The 15,141-nt window shown below is 40.1% G+C and overlaps 1 protein-coding gene and 1 long non-coding RNA gene across 4 annotated transcripts; both read left to right on the top strand.

Moving 5' to 3' along the window:
* Positions 1 to 1,210: 1,210 nt before the first annotated feature.
* On the top strand, positions 1,211 to 4,695 carry LOC123308480. The gene is made up of 3 exons (XM_044891141.1): positions 1,211 to 1,919; positions 1,981 to 3,142; positions 3,200 to 4,695. Exon 3 carries the CDS (start codon positions 3,743 to 3,745, stop codon positions 4,544 to 4,546), a length of 804 nt encoding a protein of 267 aa, XP_044747076.1. The 5' UTR covers positions 1,211 to 1,919; positions 1,981 to 3,142; positions 3,200 to 3,742; the 3' UTR covers positions 4,547 to 4,695.
* Positions 4,696 to 4,964: 269 nt separating this feature from the next.
* LOC123308481 lies at positions 4,965 to 14,390 on the top strand. 3 transcript variants are annotated; one of them, XR_006537132.1, is made up of 7 exons: positions 4,965 to 6,229; positions 6,336 to 8,291; positions 8,392 to 10,669; positions 11,658 to 12,926; positions 13,469 to 13,651; positions 13,710 to 14,005; positions 14,207 to 14,390. It is a non-coding gene; the product is annotated as an uncharacterized LOC123308481 (long non-coding RNA). The 3 variants fall into 3 exon arrangements; XR_006537133.1 differs by having other exon boundaries at positions 13,469 to 13,655; XR_006537134.1 differs by having other exon boundaries at positions 8,375 to 10,669.
* Positions 14,391 to 15,141: the final 751 nt, after the last annotated feature.

Genomic DNA, 15,141 nt, shown 5'->3' with positions numbered 1-15,141 from the left:
TTCCAGAATACTAGAGAGCTTTCTTGGACTTTCCGGGAAAAGAAGGCATATTTCCACGACGACTCCAATAGTATGTCAGGCAATTTCTCAGAAAGAAAAGGCGACTGCTTTCCAGAAAACGAACGAGATAGAATTCCAGCAGAAACGGGAAGATTCTCACGAAGACGTCAACGGCTTTCTAGGATGAGTACGCTTTCCAGAAGAGGACTACAAAAGCCTTCCAGGACAAGAGAACTATAACTGCCTTTCAGGAGAAGGGAACCACACCGGTAAAGGAAGAGATGTCAAATCTTCACCACGAGCACAGCAATGACTCCCTGCAGTTTCCCAGAAAAAATTGCTCTGCAGGAGACGACTACGATAGTAGTCGTCACAAGAGAAGTCACAAGAGAAGTGAACTGCCGCTTCTGAAGAAAGTATAGCACATTTGCACAAAGATGCCCTAGTCCAGGGGAACGACGCAGTTTCCAGAAGGAAAAGGCAACTGATTTCCAAAGTGGTCGAACGTTACAGAAAATATCAGGTTACCACAAAGACGCCAACAGAACTCCAAGCGCAGTTTCCCAGAAGGGAAAGAAAACAAAAGGCAACCACGAGAGCCTTCCAGGAGAAGAGAAGTACAGTTTTACAGCATAATATGACAGATTTTGACGATGACGAAAATAGTTTACTAGAAGAAGTGCGCAGTTTCCCAGCAAAAAGAATCGACTCCCCTGAAGATAACCAAGAGAGCATAGGCTCTCTTGATGAAGAAAAGAACAACAGCTATTCAGGATAAAATGGCATATTCAAAGACAGGTTTCTAGAAGAAGTCCGGAATTTCCTCGAAAGAAAAGAACAAATGCTTAAGAGTGAATTACTGCAAGGGTTCCGAGAAAAAGAGATTCTAAGAGAAGTGACTGCGATTTTTTGGGAGGAGAGAGACCCAGGAAGTATACCGCACGGGTTCCCATAAATACGCTGTGTTCCAAGAAGCAATTTATGGAAAAAGAGGTATGAACTATACGTTAAATTCAATATTTTTGTATATCTTCCTTTTTTTATTACATCATAGAATGAATTCAATTCTGGTTAGTGTACTATTGGAGTTATTTTCAAATTTTTGAGACAGTTTCAATTTCCTTACCTATTTATGTTTTTCATTTAAAGGTCGGATGCAGCATGCAGATGTTCTTTCCATCTCGGAACCTTAGACTATCTGGAAACAGTCACGAAATTTGCTGAGAACCACGAAGTTATCTAACTGATCCGTTTATTCCTGGAGAAGAAAAAGCTATTTCCAAGTGTTCTAAAAAAGTCGCTCTATAGTTACCTAAGACAACTTTTCTCCCTATTATCGTAGGAAATTGATTCCTCATCTACAAATTATTTTTTATCTCTGAATCACATCTGGGATGGAGGTTCTCAGGAAGACGCGAATTTAAAGTTAGGATAAGCGTGAAATCTACAGAAAGAGACAAAGCAGTTTCCAATGAACCAAGCGGAAGAGAAGGGAAGCTTTCGTGAATCACAGCCTTGCAGGAGAACAAAGTTTTCTAGAAGAAGAATGACAGTTAATGAAAGATACCTTCTGCGCATAGAACTGAATATTTATACCAAATCACAAGAAGAGAAGCAAACTGAGAAAAATCGATGCTTCTAAGAAGCACTTCCATCCAGCAGATTGAAAGTATTCTAGAAAAAGCTGAAGAGGAGTAAGAAGTTTTTTGAGGAAGGGCCCAGCTACGTTCCGGGAAAGGATAAAAACTCCTATCCAGAAAAGAGTGGATTGTGTTATACAAGAAGAAAGGGTTGAAATATTGTAGTGGCTTTTCAGTGACACCCGATAAACAAAGTAGAAGTTCATTGCTCGCTTCTTCGTCATAAAGAAGATTTTCTGAGAAGAAAGGAATTTTTTTCTTGGCCACCAAAGATTAACGGTACGTTTGAAAATTTGAAACGTGAAATGATGTGATTAATTAATGAAAAATTCTGTTTTAGGCACCAAGAGTGTTGACTTGATTGAACCGAGCTGAATATAACCAAAAATTATAAGACCGAACATTAATATTGGCTAGGCAAATGAGGATGTAGAGAATGGATTTCGATGTTGTGCTGTGAATTTACAGAGAAGAGTAGCGTAGCAGAGAAGAAGATAACAACTATCCCAGTCTCCGAAGACATAACACCAAGAATCGCATATTCCGTTGTAGCCATCAACGTCGTTATACACACCTGTTCAATGAATCCTGAATGTATCTGATTGGCCCTGTTTCAGTTTCCGAAGATGATTGAAATCGATTAATGATTTTCTGAACTTGCTTCAAAACCGTCAATGAAGTCTTCACTGAATATCAAAAGCGCAAGCGCATTGGAGACGAATAGAAAAATCTTCTAGGAAGGAGGCGTCTGTTGAATCGTAGACGCCAAATGTTTTAGGCATGGGTTGTTGAATTTATCCGTTTTCACCGGTATGCCTCCAAAAAGAAATTCCTCAAGGACATAACCATTTAGTTTACCAAGAAGGACCTGTTGGCACTCTGGTCCTTTCCGCCCACTCAAGAAAAATTGATGGATATAAGGAAGACATTGACGAATCGATCGCCATATAGCGGATTCCGAAGATGTTTTACAGAGGTAGAGGTGCCTTTTAGCAGAAAACCTGTTCAAAAGGGGTTCAGCAGAAACGTGTCAGAACATATTCCCAGCAGAACGCAGCTACCCAGATGACGAAACGGAAATTTTCCAGGGGAACTATATGAAAGAATATTACGGCTTTCTATGAGGGGAGGAGAAGGCTATCCAGGACACAACACGGTCAGGAAAAAAGGGCAATGCTTTCCAGGAGAACACGCTCCAGCTTTCCAGGAATTATCTGTGACGTGATGCGAAATTTCCAGAAGTGGAGTAGGATTCCAGAAGAGTACGGAACGAAGATAACTACACTACTCAAACAGAAGAGCCCATTTATTCAGGAAGATAGAACATCAAAATCTACACAAAAAAACAGAACAGTTCCAGGACGAAAGCTCAAGAGGAGAAAAGTAGCGAGGCTATTAAGAGAGTACCGCAGCGATCTGGGAGAAGAGTACAGCGACCCTACTAGTGAATTCAATATGTACCAGAACATGAAGAATCCAGAGGAAACGTTTCGATGAGAAGGGTAATGAACAGTTGAATATTTAAAATACACTCCTTTTATTCATTTTTTTTTCAATAGCGTTTCAGGTGGGTATACAGGAAAAAGGGATCAAGACTGTCCAAGGGAGGACTGCAACTTTTCAGCAAAAGAGGGCTGTCAACTTTCCGAAGAAAGAGGATCACGGCATGCCAGGAGAGGAGGGCCACATATTTCCAGGAGAAGAGGTCCACGACCTTCCTCGAGAAGAGGCCCATCGCTTTTCTTGAGTACCATCACTTTCCAGAGGAAGAGTACCACGACATTCCAGGAGGAAAGGACGACGATTTTTCAGGAGAAGGGTACCACGACTTTCCACGAGAAGAGGCCCATCGCTTTTCTTGAGTACCATCACTTTCCAGAGGAAAAGGACCATGACTTTCCAGAGGAAAAGTACCACGACTTTCCAGGAGGAAAGGACGACGATTTTCCAGGAGAAGGGTACTACGATTTTCCACGAGAAGAGGCCCATCGCTTCTCTTGAGTACCATCACTTTCCAGAGTTAGAGGACCGTGACTTTCCAGAGGAAGAGTACCACGGCTTTCCAGGAGAAGAGGCCCACGGCTTTCCGGGAGAATAGGATCATGACTTCACAAGAGAAGAGGACTACCGCTTTAAAGGGGAAGAGTACCACGCCTTTCCAGGAGAAGAGGACCACGGCTTTCCAGGAGAAGAGTCCCACCGCTTTCAAGGGAAAGAGTACCACGTCTTTCCAGGAGAAGTGTACCAAGACTGTTCAGGAGAAGAGGACCACGGCTTTCCAGGAGAAGAGGATCATGGCTTTCCAGGAGAAGAGAACAAAGCCTTTCCAGGAGAAGATGCCAACCGCTTTCCAGGAGAAGAGGCCCACCGCTTTCCTGAAGAAGAGTACCATGACTTTCCAGGACAAGAGGACCATAGCTTTCCAGGAGAAGAGAACGACAGCTTTCCAGGAGAAGAGAACGACAGCTTTCCAGGAGAAGAGGACAACGGCTTTCCAGGAGAATAGGTCTACGGCTTTCCAGGAGAAGTGGTCTACGGCATTCCAGGAGAAAATGTCTACGGCTTTCCACGAGAAGAGGTCTACGGCTTTCCAGGAGAAGAGGTCTACGGCTTTCCAGGAGAAGGGGTCTACGGCTTTTCAGGAGAAGAGGTCTACGGCTTTCCAGGAGAAGAGGTCTACGGCTTTCCAGGAGAAGAGGTCTATGGCTTTCCAGGAGAAGAGGACCACGGCATTCCAGGAGAGGAGGCCCACCGCTTTCCAGAAGAAGAGTACCATGGCTTTCCAGGGGAAGACGACCACGGCTTTCCAGGAGAAGAGTACCGCGGCTTTGCAGGAGAAGAGGACTACGCCATTCCAGGAGAAGAGGACCACGGCATTCCAGGAGAAGAGGCTCACCGATTTCTAGAAGAAGACTACCATGACTTTCCAGAAGAAGAGGACCACGGCTTTCCAGGAGAAGAGGACCACGGTTTTCCAGGAGAAGAGGACCACAGCATTCCAGGAGAAGAGGACTACGGCTTTCCAGGAGAAGAGGACCACGGCTTTCCAGGAGAAGAGGACCACGGCTTTCCAGGAGAAGAGGACCACGGCTTTCCAGGAGAAGAGGACCACGGCATTCCAGGAGAAGAGGACCACGACATTCCAGGAGAAGAGGACCACGGCATTCTAGGAGAAGAGGACTACGGCTTTCCAGGAGAAGAGGACCACGGCTATCCAGGAGAAGAGGACGACCGCTTTCCAGGAGAGGAGTATGATGACTTTGAAGGAGAAGAGGCCCACGGCTTTCCAGGAGTAGAGGCCCACCTTTCCAGGAGAAGAGTACCATAACTTTCCAGGACAGGTCACGCTTTTCCAGGAGAAAAGAGCCACAGCTTGGTTAAAGTTCTACAACTTTCCAGGATAAAAGTACCACACTCTTCTGGAGAGGAGGACTACGAATGCCATGAGAAGAGGACCACGTCTATCCAGGAGAAGAGAACAACGACTTTACAGGAGTAGAAGACCGCGTAGTTCCAGGAGTAGAGCACCGCGTCTTTTCAGGGGAAGAAACTGCTTTCCAAAAGAAATTTAACTACAGGTTTCCAGAATTAAGTGAACTACGGCTTTCGAAGAGGAAACTACTGCGGTTTTTAGAACAATGTGACCACTTCTATCCAAAACAAAAATTACCACGGTGAATATGATGATTCAGACTTTCCAGAATAAGAGTCATATGATCTCGGCTGTCTAGAAGAACAAGACTACGACTTAACCCTTTCAAACCTAGTGGTTTCACTATGCCTTTCACTTGCCTTCCACAAGAAATAATAATATTACTGGTATTATCAGTCTTGGTGGTTACATGTAGAAACCACCCTTAAAAAAAAATTGCAAATAGATATTCAATGAAATATATTGAATTCCATGTATTCTCGACCTCAAAATATGAGTTTATTTTCAATGAAATTTTTTAATTTGGGCCTGAAAGGGTTAACAGAAGATGATGATCAAGAGTTTCCAGAAGAAGACGATGACAATTTTTTTCAGAAGATGACCACGGCTCTCCAGAAGAAGATAACACAGAAGATTATGATCAAGACTCTTCAGAAGAGAAGGAAGACGACAATGACTTTTAAGAAGATGACTTTCCGGCTTTCCTGAAGAATATGACAGAAGATTATGATCAAGATTTTGAAGAAGATGAAGAGCAAGATTTTCCAGTATGGTAGAAAAATTCAGATTTCTAAGAAAGACGAATATCAGATTTGATCGAAAGAGATGAAAACGGCTTTTTACGACGTGAGGATGGGTGCTTTCTAGATTGAAGAGATGGTTTCTCAATGAGAAATGGAATTCCTGAAGACTTTTAGATAATGGTAGCTTTCTGAGCATAGAAAACGGCTTTCCAGAAGAGCTCGTGTGAAAGGAAATAAATTAAAGGGTTAGAGTATATACTGGCACTTGCACCAATTTTGAGAGAGTAATTTATAAGCTGAACACAAGAACAAATAATGAAATATTTCGAATGGTTGAGCAAAAGGTTATAGATGTAGATGAAGAAGAGAAAGAAGACTATATGAGAGAATCTTGCAAAATTGTAAAGGAAAAGGTAAATACGAATCCAAAATTTTGTTTTTCGCAATATCGATTATGTTAATTATCACATAAATTACATATCGATATACAAGTTTAAAAAAATATACATTTTATTTCAGATGATGATGGTCCACTAAGAATTCCCAACTATCCAATGAAGCCTGAGTGCGACTCCAGAAGATTTTGGGCAGATTCCCCACTGGTGAGGTCAGGAATAACGAATTATTTTCCAGACATCTGAAGAAAAGTATCGCTGAGTATGGGGCTCGACATAAATGAAAAAGATGTCTTCAAGATAGAAGAGGATTGCCACGTCTTCGAAGATTGACATGAAAAAAGGGGCAAGAAAAGAGCTACAAGACAGAAGAATACAAATTATTTTTCAGGAAAAAGATAGTAGATCAACAAGAATGAAGATTCCTCCAACCTAGACGGTGAAGAGTCAAGCCTTAAATACTTTTCGGGCAGCTTTTTTTCAATAGTTTCTTATGATTCAGAGCACTTGAAGTAGATACGTGTTGTATAGTTAATGCAAAGTTCATGGTACTCGTGCATTGTGGAATAATGAAAATTAATATTCTGGGCTTTGCTGGAAATGATGTCCCCTTTGCATATTTCTGATATTTAACACTAACACAATCTTCATATGATGCTAAACAGCATGAAGTTGCAAATAATTCAGAGTAATCTACATAGAGTTTGTTTGTATCGATGAACCGCGCACTTATTTATAATTTATGACAAGCTAGCTGTTACTCTTTGGAATTATTGTTTCTGCATGTGTACAACAAGTTCATGATTACTAATAATCTAGGCTGATGTGTTGAACTGCAGAAAAATTGGTGCATGTGCGTGATTGAGTTTTAGTTCGGGAAAGATGGCATCCAGTGAATAAAATGAGAATGCAGAAGTTCAACAAGTATAAGAACAATGGTACTTTTGAAGTATTGAGGTCAAAAGTAATCTGTTAGTTTTCAGTTATCTGAGAAGGCATCGTTATCACGAAAGAAATCTTACACATTGGTCTGTGAGACGAGAGAAGCGGAGGTGGAAGATTTCCAGAGGCAGTGTAGTAGCAGCTTCCTAGAAGCAATGAACAACTCTACTAAGAGAGGACGGCAGTTTTCCAACAGAAGATGTCGCTAGCTGTCCCCGAAGCCAGAGGAAATGAAGGCAACTTTCAAGGATGAAAAATTGACAAGCAGAAGAGAACGGCAGCTTCTTAGGAGAGATTGGCGGCTTTCCAGAAGAAGTTGACGGTACTTTTCCCGGCGAAGAGGAGTATGACTTTCAAGATGAAGAGGAACCACGATTTACCAGTGGAAGAGGACCACGACTCCCAGAAGGAGAGGGACCACGACTCCTAGAAGAAGAGGGACCACGACTCCCAGAAGTAGAGGACGTCGACTAACAGAAGTGGAGGATCACGACTGCCAGAAGTAAAGGGACCACGATTGCTAGAAGTAGGCGGACAACGATTCCCAGAAGGAGAGGGACTACGGCTTACAGAAGGAGAGGACCAGGCCTACCAGAAGAAGAGGGACCAAGACTGCCAGAAGAGGAAGACAACGACTCACAGAAGGAGAGGGGCCACGTAGTCAAGGAGAGGAGAACAGCAGCTTCCTAGGAGGAGAGATCGGTAGCTGCCCAGGAGAGGAGCTTTACCAAGATGTTCCAGTAGGAAAGGACCACGACTGCCAGGAGAATATGACACAGAAGATTATGATCAAGATTTTGAAGAAGATGAGAAGTGCACTATTTTCTAGTATAGTAGAAAGATTCAGAAGAAGAGAGAACAATATCAGATTTCTAGATTGAAGAGATTGTTTCCCAATAGGAAATGGTATTCCTGAAGACCTTTAGGGGATGGTAGTCTTCTGAGCATAAAAAGCAGCTTTCCAGATGATCACAGTTCCTGTGAAAGGAAAATACTAATTTCGAGAGGAGCAATTCATAAGCTGAACACAAGGACAAGTAATGAAATATTTCGAATGGTTGAGTAGATGGTCATAAATGTAGATCAAGAAGAGAAAGAACACGATATGATAGAATCTTTCGAAATTGTAAAGAAAAAGGTAAATATTAATCAAAGAGAAAATTTTGTTGTCACAATATCTATTTTGTCAATTATCACCGAAATTACATATCGGTCTACAAGTTTACGTTTCATTCCAGATGCTGATGGTCCAATAAGAATTCCCAACTATCCTATGAAGCCCTCAGTGCGAATGCTGAAATTTTTGGGCAGATTTCCCACTGGTGAGGTCAGGAATAACGAATCATTTTCCAGACATCTGAAGAAAAGTATCGCTGAGTATGCGGCTCGGTATAAAAGAAAAAAATGTCGTCAAGATAGAAGAGGATTGCCACATCTTCTAAGATTGACATGAAAAAGGGGCGAGAAAAGACAGACAAGACAGAATGGAACTCAACTTCTTCCAAATTGTGATGACAACAGATACAAATCATTTTTCAGGAAAAAGATGGGAGATCAACAAGAATGAAGATTCCTCCAACCAAGACGGTGAAGAGTTTATGTCTAGCCTTAAATATTTTTTCGGGCAGCTTTTTTTCAATAGTTTCTTATGATTCAGAGCACCTAAAGTAGATACATGTTTTTTAGTTCATGGTACTCGTGCATTGTGGATTAATGAAAATTAATATTCTGGGCTTTGCTGGAAATGATGACCCCCTTTGCATATTTTTGATATTTAACACTAACAGAATCTTCATATGATGCTAAACAGCATGAAGTTGCAAATAATTCAGAGTAATCTAAACAGAGTTTTTATATATCAATGATTCCTCGCACTCATTTATAATTTATGACAAGCTAGCTGTTACTCTTTGGAATTATTTTTTCTGCATGTGTACAACAAGTTCATGATTAATAAAAATCTAGGCTGATGTGTTGAACTACAGAAAAATTGGTGCATGTGCGTGATTGAGTTTCAGTTCGGGAAAGATGGCATCCAGTGAATAAAATGAGAATGCAGAAGTTTAACAAGTAAACGAACAATGGTACTTTTGAGGTGTTGAGGTCAAAAGTAATCTGTTAGTTTTCAGTTATCTGAGAAGGCATCATTATCACGAAATGAGATCTTACACATTGGTCTGCGTGACGAGAGGAGGTGGAAGATTTCCAGAGCCAGTGTAGTAGCAGCTTCCTAGAAGCAATGAACAACGACTCTACGAAGAGAGGACGGCAGTTTTTCAACAGAGGATGTCGCTAGCTATCCACGAAGCCAGAGGAAATGAAGGCAACTTTCAAGGATGAAAAATTGACAAGCGGAAGAGAACGGCAGCTTCTTAGGAGAGATTGGCGGCTTTCCAGAAGAAGTTGACGGTACTTTTTCCGGCGAAGATGAGTATGATTACCAAGATGAAGAGGAACCACGATTTACCAGGAGAAGAGGACCACGACTCCCAGAAGGAGAGGGACCACGACTCCCAGAAGTAGAGGACCACGATTCCCAGAAGTAGAGGACCACGACTGCTAGAAGTAGGGGGACCACAATTCCCAGAAGGAGAGGGACTACGGCTTACAGAAGGCGAGAACCAGGACTACCAGAAGGAGAGGACCACGACTCCCAGAAGTAGAGGACCACGACTGCCAGAAGTAAAGGGACCACGACTGCCAGAAGAAGAGAGACCACAACTGCTAGAAGTATGGGGACAACAATTCCCAGAAGGAGAGGGACTACGGCTTACAGAAGGCGAGAACCAGGACTACCAGAAGGAGAGGACCACGACTCCAAGAAGTAGAGGACCACGACTGCCAGAAGAAGAGAGACCACAACTGCTAGAAGTATGGGGACCACAATTCTCAGGAGAGGGACTACGGCTTACAGAAGGAGAGGACCAGGACTACCAAAAGTAGAGGGACCACGACTGCCAGAAGGAGAGGACCACGACTCCCAGAAGGAGAGGGACCACGTCGTCAAGGAGGAGAGAACAGCAGCTTTCTAGGAGGAGAGATCGGTAGCTGCCCAGGAGAGGAGCTTTGCTACTTTCCAGGCGAAGAGGCCAAGATTTTCCAGTAGGAAAGGACCACGACTACCAGGAGAAGAGGATCACGACTGCCAGTAGGGGAGGACTGCTGTGGTTTTCCGGTTTCTCTAGGGAATCGGTTGCTTCCATCTTTAGGAGGAGTGGACGACAATTATCCAGAAGACTACTTCTTGGAGGAGAGAGTCGCAGCTTTCTAGGACAAGGGATAGCAGCATTCCAGGATGCGAAGACGGCAATTTTCCAGAAGAGGAACGCCGCAGATTTCCCACAGGAGGTGGTTGCCAAGAGTTGCAGTTTCCAGTGGAAGTTTTTCTAGAGCGGAGGACTGCCGTATAACGAATGGTGAAGGCTCAGTGTTTTCAGGAAGAGAATGGAATTTTTCATCAGATTAGCGACGAAGCACTTGGGACAATAGGTCGGAAAAATCACCTTGAAGATGCAGGTAATTGAAATTTTTTAGCGAAGATTTGGAGCAGTTTCAGATATAAGAATATATCAATTTCGCCATTATTACAGTTAGACCCGTTTGCACCAAACGCACTTAGTGTTAAGTGTCGCTTAAAATGAACCCTTGACTTAAATTACGTTGCACCAACTGTTAAGTGACATTCAAATGGCAAAAGCTAGCCTTAAATTTAAGCGCTCCTGTAATGACCACTTAGGTATTTAAGGGCGAGATTCTAACCTAAGATAATTTGTTGAACTTATAAACTGGCTGCAGAACTGCTGTGGTTTTTCTAATAAAGTCAAGTACCTTTTATTTGACAATCCATTTCATCATCAATAATAATGCTAAATCAGAAACAAAAAGTTGTCACTCTTCAATAATAATATAATAATTTACTTGACTGACTGACAGGACAATAAAGTTGGGTTAATGAAATGACAAGGATCATCTTGAACCGGCCAACCAATGAAAAGGCTTGATTGGACTAGAATGAAGTTGCACCAAAATAAAAATCTGAAATACCACTAGGTATTAAAACTTAAGGGTCCCTTACTTAAGATTCTGTTAAGCCGCAGTCGTGCAACTGGAAATAAAATTAAGCGTCCATTAACTGTAAGCTACGCTTAGTTAAGTACTCATTTTAAGGGGGATTGGTACAAACGGGCCTAAAACACTTACTTTCATATACAGGGTGACTCTTTGACAGAAGATTCCGGAGGTCAAAAGGAACACTTTTCCTTTACCATTTTATCCAATTCGGCTCGGTTGAAAAAATTCTGTTGAAAGTCCATGAAAGAATATAATTTACAGTTATATCTCACATACTTTGATGGGGCATTAAATTAATGGACTTTCCTGCAATGATAGCTGAAAAAAGTGTTTCTTCTGATATACTGTGAAAATATATGTACGAGTTGAACATTCGCCCTGTATAATCAATCAAGTATAGTGGATATTGTAATGATTTTTTTTTCTATTTCAGACATGGAGGAATTACGGTTCAGGAAGGATACGAATCAATGCAGTGGATTGATGAAAAACAGGTATTAATCTCTTTTTCAGGTATGTAGATGCAGACGAGACGGAATATGGAACGATGAAGAACTTTCAAAATTCGAAGTATGTACGTAATTTTCAATTCTGTTTGGGAGTCGTCATGGTAAACGGTACCGGCAATTTGTAAACGACCGATTTGGATGAATGCCATATGAAAGTGGATGAGTTTTTCAACTAATAATCTAACATTCTAATGGACGTATTTCAACATCCAAAAGGGGGGATTTTGCGGATTACATTCAACGACATTCTTATGGACCTCCGCACCATTTTGATATTAATGCCACTACATTTTTCTAAATTTTGACGGACGTGAAAGAAATGAATCGAGACATCTCCCAGTTTGTAGGACAGTATCAAAGAAATAACTAAGAATAACTAGAGGTTAAAGGTTGGAATAAAATTCGGCCAAAACTGAGATCAACACGAGTCACACTTCATCAGTTTCGTTTTTCCTAATGGATATAGAATAAAAGTGAGAGAATCTTTACCCTCGGCTTCACGTCAAGATTGGAAATACTCTGATACCGAATTACGCATTCTAACAACGTGTGACGGAATGGAACTTCTTTAGATATTCATGAAAGATTAATATCAACACTCCATTCGGTCGGCGGCAAACAAATCTTTAGTTAGTGATGAACTACTACTAGCTAGAAATTGACCAGTTTTCGAAAAATTCTGGAGTTGAGCCATCGATAACAAGGCAACAAGCAGAAAACTTGATGAACAGTCGCACCTTAAACTGATGATCTTTTGAAAAACGAAATGATTAATATCAACACTCCATTCGTTGGCGCCATAACAAGGCGGCAAACAGAAATCTTTAATTAGTGATGAACTACTAGCACCTTGAAAGAAATTTGAGCTCTTTTCGAAAAATTCTGGAGTTGAGAGATTCTTCTTGAAGAATGGTCTTTTGAAAGTTGAGCCATCGATAACAAGGCAGCAAGCAGAAAACTTGATTAACAGTCGCATCTTAAATTGACGATCTTTTGAAAAATTTTGGAGTTGGGACATTATTCTTGAAGAATGATCTTTGAGAGTTGGGCTATAGATGGTCCAATCCTGAACGAGTTATTATCCACTGAACCTAAAAGGGTACTTGTACAAATAATATTTCATCAGTATTCAAAACAGTGATTCCAGAATCCGACCAAATCATGTGAATTTCCAGGAGCATCTCGGTTCAGCAGTGAGTAAAATTTTTTTGAAAATGATGAATTTAAACTGGGCATATTTTGTCAGCAATCTGAGAGTTAAGGGATGATTCCTTGTCTTAATAATTTAGGTCCTTCATATAATTCACTTTTTTGATCGGCTCCTGTTTAGGTACAGCTTCTTAAAAATGGTAACTGAAAAGCAATTTTTAATTTAAGTTGATGCAATAATACCATTATCCCTACGAATCACTGAAGAAGGTACAATAATACCAAAACCAGTCTATGATTTTAATCATCAGATATCACATGAACTAAACTCAAGGAGTCATTGAAAGCCAAAACCTTTTTTTTATCTTTGACAGATCTTTAATGTTGCCCATTCGAGAGATCTCGGGTATGGCAACCTCAGTTTTAGTCGACGACTAATCGATTTGAAATTGACCGCGAGAAATAATTTTCATTATTTAATTTTCATTTTGATGGCCACTTATTTGCAACCGACAAAATTTTCCCAGTTTTTCCTAGTGTTTTTTATGTCTCTTTGAAGTTTTTAATTATATTTATCTTATTTCAGGGTATGAAATTTATTTCTTTTATTAAATCATTTGGTGACAGGAATTGAAAGGACGAATCATGTTAAAGCAACGACCATAAGAGTCTAGTCTTATATTTGAAGTTGTAGTAGATACTAACGAATTATTCTTGAATGATTTTGCGAAACATAGGAAGTAGAAGAATAACATCAGTCTTTAAATGTGTAAGTTTGATCATTTCGGTCAGAATGAATACATTATTATTTTATACATATTTTTTAGGTTGTTAGCTGCTTTGGAGAACTTAATTCATACATACTTGATCAAATGCAATGCTTCAACAATTTTGAGAGATTTATAAAATGGGGAGATAACGCGTTCATGAGAGGGGTTAACATTGATTCTTGAGATTTGCATTGCTTTTCGATAGTGATACGCTTTTCAAAATTTTCTCTACTGAATTTACTGCCTTTCAATCCCTTCAAGAGAAGTTAGGAGTTTAATTGGATAAATATTCACAAACTGAGAAATTATTTCATTTAATTTGAAGAAACCTACATTTGGAGAACAAGTCAGAGGTGAGTTAGCTTTATTAAACATAGATTATATTTCACATATCTTACAGATAACTTTCAGTGCAAATAATTACTATAACTGTTTGTTATCATTTCTTTATATGATATTCGGTAAAAATTTATTGTATTTTCTTCCTCTTCCAATCAATTCCTTACTTTCTGTCATTAATTTCAATGAAAGTAATAGCTTTGTTTTTTTTCCAGGAATTGACCAGATTATTCGAACAAAGATCATAAATCTGGAACCCACTTGCAATAAGTCTCTGCAGTTTTGAAGTTGCACTTGAATTAAATCTTTCATAATAATTGTCAGTGCGCATTGTCATAATAAGTAGATAATTTCTCAGTTGAAATAATAAGGAATATATTAATAAATGGTTTCAGGAAATTCGAGTTTTATTTCCGATTATCTTCCACCAATCCTATCCAGAAAATTTAGTTCAGAGTGAATAGGGAATACTCCTTCTGACGAAAAGGATGTATTTTTATGAAATATCTGGGAAACGTCACATTTTGAAATGACCATTTTAACCGTTTCCCAAAAAAATTAAACAATAAAAATGGGTATTCAAAATTTAAATCGTGTTGCCTTTCTATTGCACAAGTTGGCAACATCGACTGAAATATGCGTTGATAATAAAGGACAACAAATACCCTATCTTGATGAGATAGACAAACATGGCTGTCTATGAAATCTGCGACGAACCAGTAAGGTCGTAAAATTTTATGGGAACCATTGTTCCTTTTGTTTTCTAGCAGGCGCTGTTGCCAAATCGTAAAGTAGAAACGAAGCGATTTAAATTTTAAAACCTCATATTTGAAGATTGATTTTGAATAGTTTTCGCGGTGCATTTGAAGAATTCATGTATGATACTCATAATTATTCAGTTTCTACTTGCATATGCTTTGATAACTCAAATTGAGGAGAATTCCCCATTGGAATCTACTAACCTAACCTTGCTTCAAAGGTAGTTAGTTTGCCAAACACAGGGGGGCACCGTGGACATCTGCACCACCTATGATGGTCAGTGAATTAAATGAAGAAATTTTTTTTCTATTGAATATAATTTTCAAAAATAAATATTTCTCAATAATAAAAGGTAAGGTATCACTTCAGCCTTAGATCTTTCTTCACTGTC

The sequence above is a fragment of the Coccinella septempunctata genome, chromosome 2 (assembly GCF_907165205.1).
Source record: "Coccinella septempunctata chromosome 2, icCocSept1.1, whole genome shotgun sequence".
In the NCBI taxonomy this organism is placed as follows: domain Eukaryota; kingdom Metazoa; phylum Arthropoda; class Insecta; order Coleoptera; family Coccinellidae; genus Coccinella; species Coccinella septempunctata.
Note: the sequence above shows the minus strand (reverse complement) of the source record. Positions and strands in the feature narration are given on the sequence as shown.

What these genes read in the sequence shown, in the direction of transcription:
- LOC123308480 (XM_044891141.1), top strand. Translation starts at nt 3,743, where the DNA reads ATGACTTCACAAGAGAAGAGGACTACCGCTTTAAAGGGGAAGAGTACC.